Source organism: Astyanax mexicanus, chromosome 14 (genome assembly GCF_023375975.1).
Source record: "Astyanax mexicanus isolate ESR-SI-001 chromosome 14, AstMex3_surface, whole genome shotgun sequence".
In the NCBI taxonomy this organism is placed as follows: Eukaryota; Metazoa; Chordata; class Actinopteri; order Characiformes; family Acestrorhamphidae; genus Astyanax; species Astyanax mexicanus.
The window spans coordinates 23,532,367-23,545,660 of NC_064421.1; the positions used below are offsets into that span (position 1 = coordinate 23,532,367).

General features: G+C 37.1%; 1 protein-coding gene across 2 annotated transcripts in view; it reads right to left on the bottom strand.

Annotated features, from left to right (window-relative positions):
- sptb (spectrin, beta, erythrocytic) overlaps positions 1 to 13,294 on the bottom strand; it is a 53,822-nt gene continuing 40,528 nt past the window's right edge. For both annotated transcript variants that reach the window (XM_022672919.2, XM_022672920.2), the window contains 15 exons: positions 12,768 to 13,052; positions 11,568 to 11,698; positions 11,261 to 11,465; positions 9,852 to 10,075; positions 9,604 to 9,754; positions 8,285 to 8,529; positions 7,575 to 7,713; positions 7,392 to 7,476; positions 7,080 to 7,276; positions 6,352 to 6,425; positions 6,207 to 6,270; positions 5,024 to 5,280; positions 4,657 to 4,830; positions 3,414 to 3,456; positions 1 to 3,303 (listed from right to left, as the gene is read on the bottom strand). In XM_022672919.2, coding sequence (XP_022528640.2) covers positions 3,115 to 3,303; positions 3,414 to 3,456; positions 4,657 to 4,830; positions 5,024 to 5,280; positions 6,207 to 6,270; positions 6,352 to 6,425; positions 7,080 to 7,276; positions 7,392 to 7,476; positions 7,575 to 7,713; positions 8,285 to 8,529; positions 9,604 to 9,754; positions 9,852 to 10,075; positions 11,261 to 11,465; positions 11,568 to 11,698; positions 12,768 to 13,052 — 2,463 coding nt within the window. In that variant the 3' untranslated portion in view covers positions 1 to 3,114. The remainder of the gene's footprint in view (positions 3,304 to 3,413; positions 3,457 to 4,656; positions 4,831 to 5,023; positions 5,281 to 6,206; positions 6,271 to 6,351; positions 6,426 to 7,079; positions 7,277 to 7,391; positions 7,477 to 7,574; positions 7,714 to 8,284; positions 8,530 to 9,603; positions 9,755 to 9,851; positions 10,076 to 11,260; positions 11,466 to 11,567; positions 11,699 to 12,767; positions 13,053 to 13,294) is intronic.

The following is a 13,294-nucleotide window of genomic DNA, read 5'->3' on the forward strand; positions in this document are numbered from 1 at the left end:
TGCAAACAAAGAGTTTATTGATTTTGCATGTTTCCTCTCTTAATTATTGGCTTCAGCTTACTATACATGGGTTCTGCAGTGAGTTTGCAAATATGACAGAAGAGAGGAGGTCCAAGAAAAGGAGGGTCAGATCTCAAGTGAGTGCTGCAGACATGGAACACACAACATGTTGTAATATCATAGAAAAACTGTTCCCTTTTCTAGAAAGACAACAAAAAATTAAATAGTGTGTCAAAATTTACTTTAGACAGACATGGACATGGTAGTGAGGGAGTGTCTAGCAGGTATGCAGTAAAATAAAGTAAACTAAGGGCACTTTCTGAAACATGTAAGAAAACATGTTCCAGCCAGTTGCCAGTTCAGCTCACAATATGTATTAATGACAGGTAATATTATATAATACAGGGCTCCAGACTAACTTCTTTATCGGCCGTCCCGAAGTTTTCTGGCAACCATCACAATTACCCAATATACCATTATTGTTGTATTTATTTGTGTATTTTTCTAAATCCATAATATCATCAATTGTTTGGACTTTCTTGTCTATATGCCTCTCCCCCTCTCTCCTTGCAGCATTACCAGCAAGCAGATTGGCTTTGAGTTGAAAGGCGTAACTTTGCCCTAATCATTAGGATGGCTCCCAGTCATATTTTAACGAACAATCAATCAAAAACTGCTTAAAACCGGGTTCACTGCACACAGATTCACAATCCTGAAAGAGTACTGAAAGAACTTAATCCTGTATCATGTGCCATTTTTACCATCCCCGGAACGGTGGGACCATGCTAGTCCGGAGCCCAGCATTTTATATCTTTCTCACAATTTTTTTTTACACTATTTGTAAATATTTATGTGTGTGTGTGTCATGTACAAGATTAATGTACATTAATCAAATACATGATTGAGAACAGTTCATCCCTAAAAATGATGTTCTTTTGTTCAGGGTTTAAATAAAGATATGTTAAGTTTTTCTTTCCTCTGCCATGACAACACCAACTCTCATGTTACATTCATACTCACTCAACACACATTCTTTCCTTAAACATTCTTAGTATGTTTCAGCGGCTACCAGTGTGTTCCCTGATTGGACATTATAATTGGCTGTACATATTATAATATGGCTATATTTGCAAAAGAAATGAAAACAAAAAAGGAGGTGTTTTATGCTAGCTATTATGCTAGCAAAAATGTATTTTATGCTATGCTAGTTAGCTAACTAACTAACAAACAACTCAAAATTTCTGCAGAATGCTGGCCAAACAGACCAAAGAGCCTGAGAGGTTCAAGGAGGTAAAACATAGTTATGCAATAATCACATAGCACCATATTAAATCAACACATCCATTCATGCATTAGAAAAAAAACATATGTTGAGGCATACTAGAGGCTTTTGCGAATTGTTGAGTACACTTTTTTGACATTTTGTCTCTTTCATTACTAAATATGACTTAGGGATGCACAGTATTACCAGAACCACATTGGTATTGAAATATATCATTTTAAAATATATTAAATGGGACAGATTTAAGTCATGTGCATACAGAAAATACATCATAGAAGGCATTTTCATCCAGAGTGGACTGCACAGTGGGTGGTAATGATCGTTACTGGCTGCATCTGGCTAGAATTGTCTGTGGAAACAATTCTACAGGTCATTACAGCGTTTAGATATCACAGCACAAAAAAATCAAGAAACACAACACAGTGGCCCAATCCCATTTCACCCCTTGACCCTACCACTTACCCCTACCCCTCTGTTTTGTACGTGCATGGTTAGGGTGTCCCGATTCTTGTTAGGCTGGAGGGGTAGGTTAGGGGAAGGGATAGGGCTTGTAAGCCCTTCATATAGAGATTTTTCAGATGAGAATTACTGTAAGCAAGTATTTTCCTTGGTTAAAGTGAGGATTAGCACTATATTACCAGAGTTTAATGTGTAGTTTCAGTGAATTCTTCATAACAAGCATAAAAAAGATTGCTTGTAGTTTGTCTCAGTAGCTAGCTTGCTAGCTAGCTAACTTTCCCATTCCACCTTTAATAGTGCAACAGATGGCAGGGGCTGCAGCATTTAAGGCTGAATGGAAAAATAAAATAAAATAAAAGCTAATGAAAGCTAATTTCAGCTCCCCATCAAAGAGGAATTAAGAAATGGACAAAAATAATTGTCTCCCCACTTTATGAAGACATAAAATGCCCTAAAGTTAACTAGTTAACCAGCAGCAGCTAGGTTACTTAACTTTAGCGCTCCACTGCTATCAGGAGTGCTTGAAAGATTTTAACAGAGTTACAAAGGGAAGGGTTACACTCGAAAAGAAGGGGTAAGTGGGGAAAGGGATTGGACCAAGTTAATTCATGTCTCAGGACATTTTTCATGTCAGGGTATATCAAATACAATAATTCCCATATCAGTGCACCCCTAATGCCAATCCATTACACAAATTCGCTCCAAATTCTATTATTACTTTCCTGATGGACAATCATGACTATACTTAGCAAAACAAAAATGCACACTGTCCACTGTGCTAACTGCAATTTGTGCTAAGTCTATTCACTAGGGTACAGTGTATAAACCACACCTCACAACTAAACCCCTGCATGGTTACACAGCATTTACAACAAACCTCGCTAATGTTCACTTCTAAGTTCCAACACGAAGAGCACAGTATCACATTTTGCAACCATTATTTGGAAGAGTAAGGCAAATTGACAAAATGCTTCTTCTCACTGTGATTAAAATACGCTACATAATATTCAAAAAGCATGCATGCCAGGAGGATCATGTCATAAATCAAAGAGGTAATGAGAATAAAAATGTACAATCTTTGGTTGAGTGTGATAACAGCCTTCTGGTGGTTTTATTTGGATACACTGTGAATATGCTCTATTTTAGGGGTTAAATAAAGTAAAAAATTAAGAACACAGGTGGACCTTTGCAACAGTCCAGTGGCGTACATACAAGCAAGCGTGTCATTCTCAATCATACAAATTAATATAATGTAGAAAAAAAGGGAGTACGGTAATATAAATTTCTTCATTTCCCCATCTGCCCACTGTGTCCCATGAGTGAGTGTGTGTGTGTGAGTGTCCACTGTGAGGTCCTGGACTTCTGAGCTGCCCTCACTTCTTCTTGGTGAATAAACTGAACCTCTTCTCCTTGTCCTTCTTGGTTGAGGGGGCTTCTGGGAGGGTGGAGGAGGATTGCGGTGGTAGGCTCCGGGCTCGAGGCCCTGAGGGTCCTGCTACTGGATCCTCTACATCAGGCTGTGCTGCCTTCTCTATGGCCTGAGTCCATGTCTGTAGCTCATCCTGTAGAAAGGACAAACATGGAAATGTGTAAATGTGGGTTGCTTTTTCGCAGCTAAAAGGGGAATGGTAATTTCATGCTCTGACAACAAAAAAAAAAAAAAAAAACTGACCTCATCTTTACACTGGAACAGGTACTCACTGCCATCACCAAGCCTGAGAAACACAAACAAAAAAGCAGAGGCTCAGTTTATGTTTGACAATATCCCAGCTAACAGAGAACATTGTGAGGATGTTTAGCAACATTTTGAAAAGGTAAGCCTGTAACGTTACAGGAATAATGTTCCAGGAATATTCTAAAAACATGTAGCATAATAATGATTGGCATCACAGCGTTTTTAGAACATTTCTCATATAACATTCCAAGCTAGAAGAACAGTGATGGGAATAACGGCGTTGAAATAAATGGCGTTACCAAGGCTGTTACTTTTTTCAGTAACGAGTAATCTAACTAATAACTCTGACTGTAACTATAACGCTGTTACCATTTCTGACACCCTGTTACTGCACGTTACTTTAGCCGCTCAAGTGTGTGTGTGTGTTGTGTGTGTGAGTCACAAGGGAGGGGAGGATGAGATAACCACCTAAGCAGTGATTGTTGTCTTTGCTGTCGTGCACTCTATTCATCTGGCTTATACAACACACTCTGAGAAGGTGGGGGGTGGAGGGGTGGGGGTTACGAGGGCGAGTAACACAAAAGTAACGCAATAGTTACTTTTACTGGTAACTAGTTACTTTTATAGTGGAGTAACTCAGTTAATAACTCAGTTAGTAACTCTTTTTTGGAGAAGTAACTAGCAACTATAACTAATTATTTTTTCAAAGTAACATGCCCAACACTTTAGATGAATACAAATGTTATGGAAACATTAAGGGCCCTATTTTAGTGATCTATAAAGCACTGGGCATTTGCACTTTGCGCAGATTGATTTAGGGGCAGGTCCTGTGTCTTTGGTATCATGAGAGCGTAAAAAATACACCTTGCGCAGCTCCAAACGTACAAAAGGCATGTACTAATTCTCTTAATTATTCATGGGTGTGTTTTGGGCGTAACATGAAATAAACCAATCAGTGTGCCAGTAGTCATTCTCTTTAAGATGTGCTATGACTTTGGCGTGTTCCTATCCTAAGAGCACTGAGCTATGAGCACGTTTAGGCTGTGAAGGTACTCCAGCAGCAGTTTATGTAAAAGCTGGGTTTTCCACACTGAATAAATGACATTAGTTTCGGTTTCAAATCAAACCAATCAAACCAAAATCTCATATTTGATTAACTTTACAGGTCCTTATTCATCTTAAGTTTATTTAACTAAACTGAGTTTAATATCAGTAGTAGTGTGTACATAAAGATCCTTACCGGAGTTTAAAGACCTGTTTCTTTTTCTTGTAACTGGTCAACACCTCACATGATGCGTTGCTTAGTGACAGTGGATCTTCACCATGATAAGTGACGCCATGTCCGAAGCTCTTGGCATCCTTGTAGGCCGAGAGCTGCCCAGGTTTTAACACACAGTAGATGTTGTTCCAGGACCTGAGACAGGATGAGAACAGGTAACCAATTCAGCATTGACTTGTAAGATGTGTGATTTTAGAGAAACTCACCAAGTCATAATTGTTAACAATTGGAATTGTATGATTGTAAGAAACGGTATTTGTATATAAAATGTAGCATACAAAACACCAACAGGATTACACAAACACTAAATAAGGTGGGTATTCTTCACCTGTTAGACGCCTTTTTGTTAGGTCCCTCCATCTCATGTTTCCGGGCTAGAGTTCCCTCCAGCAGGGTCGTCTGAGGTCGTGGAGGCTCCACAGGCAGAGTGGCAGCCCGCTCTGCCTCTTTGGTGACCTGGACTGACGTGGAAGCGTCTAGATCCATAGAGCCGCTGTCCTGAATTTCAGAAATGATGGGCACCGTCGAATCCCCTGCAGTGCCATCCCCATGACCTGAGCTGGGCTCTACTGCTGCCATGCCAGACTAACAAACAAACAAATTAAAACAGATTAAAAAGGAACAGTTAGAAACAGTAAAGTGAATGCTTGGGAAAAATACACTGCCACTGCTATTAGAAAATTGTATTGTTTTTCAGAAATGGTCATTTTAGAGGTGACCGAATAAAAGTACATACAGCTCTGGAAAAAAAATAAAGAGACCACTTAAAAATGATGAGTTTCTTTATTTTTACCAAATTGAAAACCTCTGGAATATAATCAAGAGGAAGATGGATGATCGCAATCCATCAAACCAAGCTGAACTGCTTGAATTTTTGCACCAGGAGTGGCATAAAATTATCCAAAAGCAGTGTGTGAGACTAGTGGAGGAGAACATGCCAGGATGCATGAAAACTGTGATTAAAAAACAGGGTTATTCCACCAAATATTGATTTCTGAACAGATTTCTGAGCTCTGAAAGCGCTTTATTTTTAATGTTATTTCAGCCATTTCTGATTTTCTGCAAATAAATGCTCTAAATTATTTTTTTCTAATTTAACTGTCATATAAATTCTTAGCTGAGAATAAAACAACTGCATACAATTGTTCTGTGTAGCATATTATTAATAATAATTTGAATTTTTACTTTACAAATGAACAATCTAAATATATGTCATTATATAAGTAATTTCATTCTATCAGCAAAGCTGTACTGTTTTGAATATCTGTCAAAAAATATAACATTTTCCTTTTGTCTTAAAATGGGCCAACAGAAAAGTTACATTAACATCCAATCCAAAGTTAATATTTTTCCTTCTGCAGTTTTGGAGATAAAATGTTGAAGATAAAAGTTTATGTATTTTTAAATTCTATGTATATTATTTTATAACTAACTGTTTGTTTAAAGTGTGGAGTAGGGTAAAATGGGAAACAAAATATTTCTACCCCATTTCTACATAACGCTGTACTAACCACAGTCTGCTCCTCTACTGTGTAAAGTTGTGAGGACTCCTCTGCAAAGCCTGTGTCTTCCTTCCTGTGGGACAGAATTAAGCAGTCAGTGAAGTGAAACACATGTACACAGTGAACAGTGAGGGTGTTTATAGTGATTTTTTACCTGCTGTCCTTTTCCTGTTCCTGAATAAACTGCTGAATTTGTTGCTGCTGCTGTCTGATCTCAAGCAGCTCAAGCTAGGGTAAAAACATAAAACATATCAAATGAACATGTAAAATCAAACTAATGATAATCATCTGCAGAATTACCATATTTACCACATGATAATTACCAATGGAATTCATTTCCGAAATGAATTAAAACAAATTAAACAATAAAAAAAATAATCTTTGTTATTTAAAATAAAAGCTATAACATTAATAATAATAGCATAACATTCAAGACAAAAATGTGGATTAACAAGTAAAATGATCCCATTTTAATGCAATACATCTTATTTCTTTCGCTGATAAATATTTTTTAATGTTATTTTAGGAACAATGACCTGAATCAGTCTCACTCAGAATCTTCACCTTATTTTAGCTAATTTGAATTGAAATAAGAACAAACAGTCACCAGTCAGATAATTCTGGTTAATGTGTCTAAATGTAAAACAACTTACTTGATTTAAGTCTTATTTCAAGGATTTTGAGATTCTAAGCTTCTGAAATTCTGCTTATTTTAAGAAATCTTCTCATAGGGAAAATTAACATAAGTATATACACCTCAATTTATTTATTTTTTTTTGCACTTTTGAACTAATATGGCTTATTTTGTCATTGAGCCATCCTAAATTACATCAGGGGAAATCCTTTAACCACGACAGCCCTAAACAGTCCTAATGTGCTTACTGTTGTAAGGCGCTCCAGTGCAGAGAATCGCTCCTCCCAGGTGGCGGTGGACTTCTCGAAGGCCTCGTGTCTTTTGAGGAGCTTTTCCACCTCATCCACAGTCTGACCTATGTCTTTACTGGCCACATAAGGTTCCTGAGCTATCAGCCAGGCCTCTGCCACAGATGCGTCCCGAGCAAACTGGCACACCTCCAACACTAGAGGGAGACATATAGAAATATAACTGTGACTAGTGGAACTAGTGTGTGCTTCTCTAGATTGGTATGCTTTAGGTCATTTTAAGATAATGCAGTTATTACTCAGTAAACATACACAGTCTAAGCCAATCCCATCGGTCATCCCACTTCAGCATCATTTCTTTCCTCTTCTCTATCAGCTGCCTGAGCTTCTCTTTGATCTGTTCAAGATGGGAAAAAGAAAATGTGAATAATACAGGCCTCAATTCAGACAGGCCTCAGAAAGGCAGAAGTGCAGCTCTTTGTTTTCTTATCTTACCTCCTCTGAGTCTTTGTGCTTCCGTACCAACAGAGTTCTTCCCAGCTCCACACAAGCATTGAATTTGGTCTCACGTGTCTCAATCTCTGCACGGATCCCTTGGTGATACTTCATCAGTAGCTCTACTGATGACACATCCCTAGAGTTGCACACAGGATATGCTTCATTAGAAAAAAAATAAATTATATTTCTAATTTTAACCATTTTCTACCCAATTAAGAGGGATATTTTCCCAATTCCCATTCATATTAACTCCCCCTAACACTAGAAATGCCCCAAACATTAGGAGTATGAAGATTAGCACATGATTCCTCGGAAACATATGAAGCCAGCCCGTGCCTTTTTTAAACTGCAGCTGCAGCAGCATTACTAGGCTGCCAACGCAGTCTGAGGAAAGTGTCGCATCCCCAGCTCTGCTACCACAACCAACAGACGTCTGTGTTAGCCAGAATTACTCACTCATCCACCTGAGTAATGAGGAGTAGGGGAGGAAATCAACCACCCATCCGAACCCCCTACCCCTCGAGAGCAGAGCCAGTTGCACTCTCTCAGACTCCCGCTGCTGATGGCAAGCTGCATGATCCAGGATTCTAACCAGCCATCCTCAAACCACACTGACAGCACCATAATCCACTGGACCACTCAGACCTCACAAGAAATTCTAAAGACCTCATTCTTTATTACTCCTGCAAATCCAGTCTATTCCTCACCTGGGCTTCTCCTGGGTTTCTATCTGCTGGATAATACTCTCCATCCAGGCCAAAAGGTCCCTAACCATGGTGTAGAATCGGAACTTGCTGGCCGTCTCCTCCAGCTGTTGCCGTCTTCCAGCACAGGCAGCAAGGAGACCCTTCCAGGCATCTACCACCTCCTTCTCTGTGGTCTGGATGGCAACAGCCTGGTCCCCAGCGTACTGAGCAAACAGACGAGCTGCTGTCTCCTGGAACAGTTTTACCTGAGGAGACAGAAAGAGCAGAAGGAGACGTCATATCTTCTAAAAGAAGCTGTTTAACTTAAGTTACAGAAACACATTCATTAAGGTGATATCATTTTGGAGAATGCAATTAAAAAATTAAAGAACTGGCAGGTTTACATTTTGTTAGAAAGACAAAAAAATACAGAAAATTGTGAAAATGGATATACAAGTTTTTTTAAAGGACAGCAGTTTTTTGTCAGTACAGGATCCAGGATTTTTCTGAGAGGGGGCAAGTATTTTGTATGTTGAATGTAATAAAAAAAACATACACAGTAAAATCTAAGTTACATTTGTGTCAAACGTTTTTAACAAAAATAAAATTTCCAATTAACGTTTTAAGAATCAAAAGGAAAAAGTGTATGATGCAAATTTATATCAGAAAAATATATGTTTTAAAATATTTGTGTTTTTTATTATTCGCAGTTATTTTATTTTAGCCAGTCTTTGCTTAAATTTCTTTGTTTTGTGCATTTTTTTTAGATTTTGCTGCTATCTTTGTTTTGCTTCTGCTTTTTATATGTTTGTGTAAAACATTTGAAACAAAATTATCTCCACAAAAAAATTTGACCTTAACACATGGCCTTAAGTATCCACTCCAAAACGTGTACTTTTTAAAAATCTCCTTCTGTTTTTTAAAATACATCAATAAAAGCTTAATTTCCTTGTCTCTAAATTGGAAGATCTAAAGACTGTACAGAAGGAAGTCCCCTTAAAATTTAAGTTAAAAGTTTAATTCATGTTTTAAAGTGTAGGGAAACATTTAAATATGTTAAAGGTCACTACTCAAAAAACTCAAAAACCTATACCCCTAATATGTCGGCTATTTATGTTTTTTTTAGACATTTAAGATTTACAAATGAAGAACATCAAGTACCTAATGCGTAAAATGTGTCAAACACTATAAAACAATAACACAAAGTCAATGTAAGAATGCAAAACTATGTTTATATTCAAAATCTGATACTTTGCTATTATACACACAACAACCCCATTTCCTTATATTTTATATTATATTATTTGTATTTTTACAGTTAATATAATCATGTACTGTACCTGCTTGCCCAGGGTGCTGATGTCTCTCTCAAAGGCAGCGTGCATGCGGTGGAAGGACTCTGCCTTGCTGAAATCCTCTCCCAGATCTTCTGGAAGCTCCTTCTGTTTGTCTTCGATCTGTACCACCAACTCCTTCCCATCATCAAAGTACCTTAACAAGTCGACAAGTTACAGTTTATCCTTTAATTTTTCGCTGTATTTTCTGCTATGCATTCATATGCAATTATGAAAGTGTTCCCATAACTCACTTGAGAAGGTCGTAAGAAGATGTGAGGAGCTGGTTACGGGTGTCGATGAGTTCCAGGAGATCAGCCCAGCTTTCGTTGACTCCATCCTTCCATTCAGCCAGAGTAACTGATTCACTGTGGCCGCCTTCTATCAGCTCATCAATGATCTGATTCACAGCATCCACCCGCTCCTGTCCCACAGTCCCCGTATCCCTCGCAAAATCTCTGAACTTATCCCGCAGCATCTGAAGCACATTTAAATAGTCACATGAAACAAATATGAGTAAGTAAAATGAGTAATAATATGCAATGCTGTTTGCAATTTTGGACATCAAGTCAGATAAAGGATTAATTTGATATGTTATGGCATTTACATGTGATTATTTTAGTCTTATGTCTTATCCAGGATTTCTATAAACAACAGTAATGATCATACCTGCTTTACTGACTGGATCAGCTGTCAGGTTACAAAAGTTTTTACTGTACTGGAAAAATTAGCTTTTAGCTACAGAGCACCAGCAAGCTGGAAATCACTACAGGAAACGCTAAAGCTCAGCTCGCTGGAGTCACTAAATCATTTTATACTTTTAATTTGTAACCACCTTCAGACAGTCTACAACTGTTTTAGTTTAGTTTTTCTTTTACATTTTTATTTATTTTATTTATTGTTTACTTTTATTGGCCTTCTACCTTTATTTATAGGATTTTTGCATTACAAACGTTCCCACAATATTAACATCGACAATGACATTGCAATTAAAAAAAAAACAAAACAAAACAAAAAAAAAGAAAATATATTTATATCCTAAACATAACATTAGATGGCACAGTACAAAAAGTTCATATACATACAGCAGTCTGACAGGGAAGGGAAAAAGAAAGAAAATAAAATAAGCTATTTATTTTATTTATTTTCTGATTTTATTTATTTTATTTCTACTGTTTACTTTCTTTATACTCTTTATTGGTTATTTTTAGCTATCTACTTTTTTAGTCCTATTATGTTTATTTGAATTTATTATTTTTTTTAATTAATCTAATTATTTATCTCTTTTTTGACAGATTAGGCCTGTCCACTTCTCCTATTATTCTGAATTATTTTATTTCTTCTTAAATAAATCCTAAACTGTTTGTTTGATTTCTAATGCTTTTGCCATTTAAATGCCGTTGTTTTGTTTATGAAATTTCATATTTTCGTTTAATCTGATTAAACACTTAATTTTAATTTAATTAAATTTTATATAAAAGTTTTTGTCCCTTTAAGTTGTAAATTTAAATTCCTTTTGTAATTATTGTGGAATCATCTGTAGAGGTACGTAGAAGCTTGTAGAATCTTGAACAGTTCAAATAGTTTCAAATAAACTCCCTCATCCTCTATATATTGTATGTCCAGGTCTTGGATCACTGTTTATGTGAGTGTTGACATGTACCGTGACATGGTCAAGGTCCTGGCCCATCTCCTGTGATGAAGCCACCACATCACGCTCAGCAATCCACTGCTCCAGATCCTCCACCTCCCGGCTCAGCAGGTAGTGATGATAGGTGTGGTCGAGGTTCTTTCTGCGATCCTCTGCCAGTTCTTTAAGCCCTGCATACTGCTTGTCCACCTGACCCTGCCTTCTGATGATCGCCTCACTGCGGACAAAGACATGAAATCATGTAAAACAAGAAGCTAAGACTGTGCTTGTTAAATCGGAGACAATTTCACAGTGAAAAAAAAACAACAGCCCAGAATACCCATCAGGATGATCCTCAGCCAGCGTCTTCTGAGCGCGGTCAGCCAGCTTCTGAACGGAGTCTGCGTAGTCATCCACTGTTTGCTTCAGAATCAAGTGTCGTTTTAGCAGGACCATCGCACTCTGTTCATCCTATGGCACAAGGAAGTTTACACAAGATTATACACGCTGATAAATGAAAAACTCTATCTTGTTTACAGTATGAATATTGATCAATCCTAACACTACAAGGGTCATTTCACTGAATGGGTGCCATTTGCTTGTTGTAACTCTTCCAAATTAAACATACTTTTTTATATTTTCAACTCTGAATTTAATAACATTTATTTACTATTATAAACTAAGGATTTAAGCTGAAGATGATTACAAAACTCATGTGATATTTTAAAAACATGTTTAAAAGCAAGCCCATTGATTCCTTTGATTTTCCATCAAGAAAGTCTTTATTTTAAAGAAATGGTTGCCTGCATGTTCAAATAACTGATATTCATGACAAAAATCACTCCTGTTAATGGATCTCATTCCTGTTACTGAAACTCACTCCTGTTACTGGCACTCATTCCTGTTACTTTTTATGTCTTGAGTAACAGGAATGAGTTTTTAGCATAGAATTAGCCAAAAATGAAAAATAGCTAAATAGCAGCTATGCTAATAGCATGAGGACACTGAGTGATTCTAGTGATTTCCCCAAAACTGTATTTTAAAAATAAACAAATAAGATCTAAGAATTAATTTAGGTAACAAGAATGATTGTTGAGATTAACCACCTCAGTCATAGTTAAAATAGGATAAAATATACCGAAAAACAAATGAGGGAACTTAATTTTGGTCTTCCCATGATCTTCAAAAGTACCAGCTGATGTAACTTTCTTTTATAGATGTAACTTGTAGAATGTTTTAGATGGTTCAGATGGGGTAACGTTTTACAGTAACAGGACAACTAAACACAACTAAATGTGTATTTTACCTTAAATATTATGGATTTATTATGAAAAAAATATTCATTGCAATATGCAAAAATTACCTTTCTGAAGGATTTTAATAATTATATTTCATGGTAAAACTTATAGTTAGAGAGTGGGGACATAGAAGTGATTAGAACCTGAGTTCAATTATTTGGATGGGTGAGCGAATACTATTGGCAATATAGTTTATTATTTGATATCCACATACCGCTTTCCCTTTCCTTAACATTCCTTACCTTTGCTTTCTCATCAGCAATCATGTAGAGCTCCTGCTCACCAATCCAAGCTTCAGCTTCATCTGCATCATTGTAGTATTGCTGAGCTTCATTTGATCCATTGAGCCGATCCCTTCGCTTTTCCATCTCGTCCTGCAACTGTGCCCACACTTCCTCCAACTTCTTCATTTCTTCAGACATGTGGTCCGCCTCTGGAGTTCCCGCTGCAGCTGCCATCATACGCCGACCGCGCTCCAGTACCTCATCAACACGTGGCTGGTGACCTTCAATCTCCTTCTGAAGAGTCTGTGCAGGAACAAGGAGTGTTAATGTAGATTATGTCTATATATATAAAAATAAGGAACCCAATAAAAATGATAAGTTTCCTTGATTTTACCAAATTGAAAACCTCTGGAATATAATCAAGAGGAAGATGGATGATCACAAGCTATCAAACCAAGCTGAACTGCTTGAATTTTTGCACCAGGAGTGGCATAAAGTTATCCAAAAGCAGTGTGTAAGACTGGTGGAGGAGAACATGCCAAGAT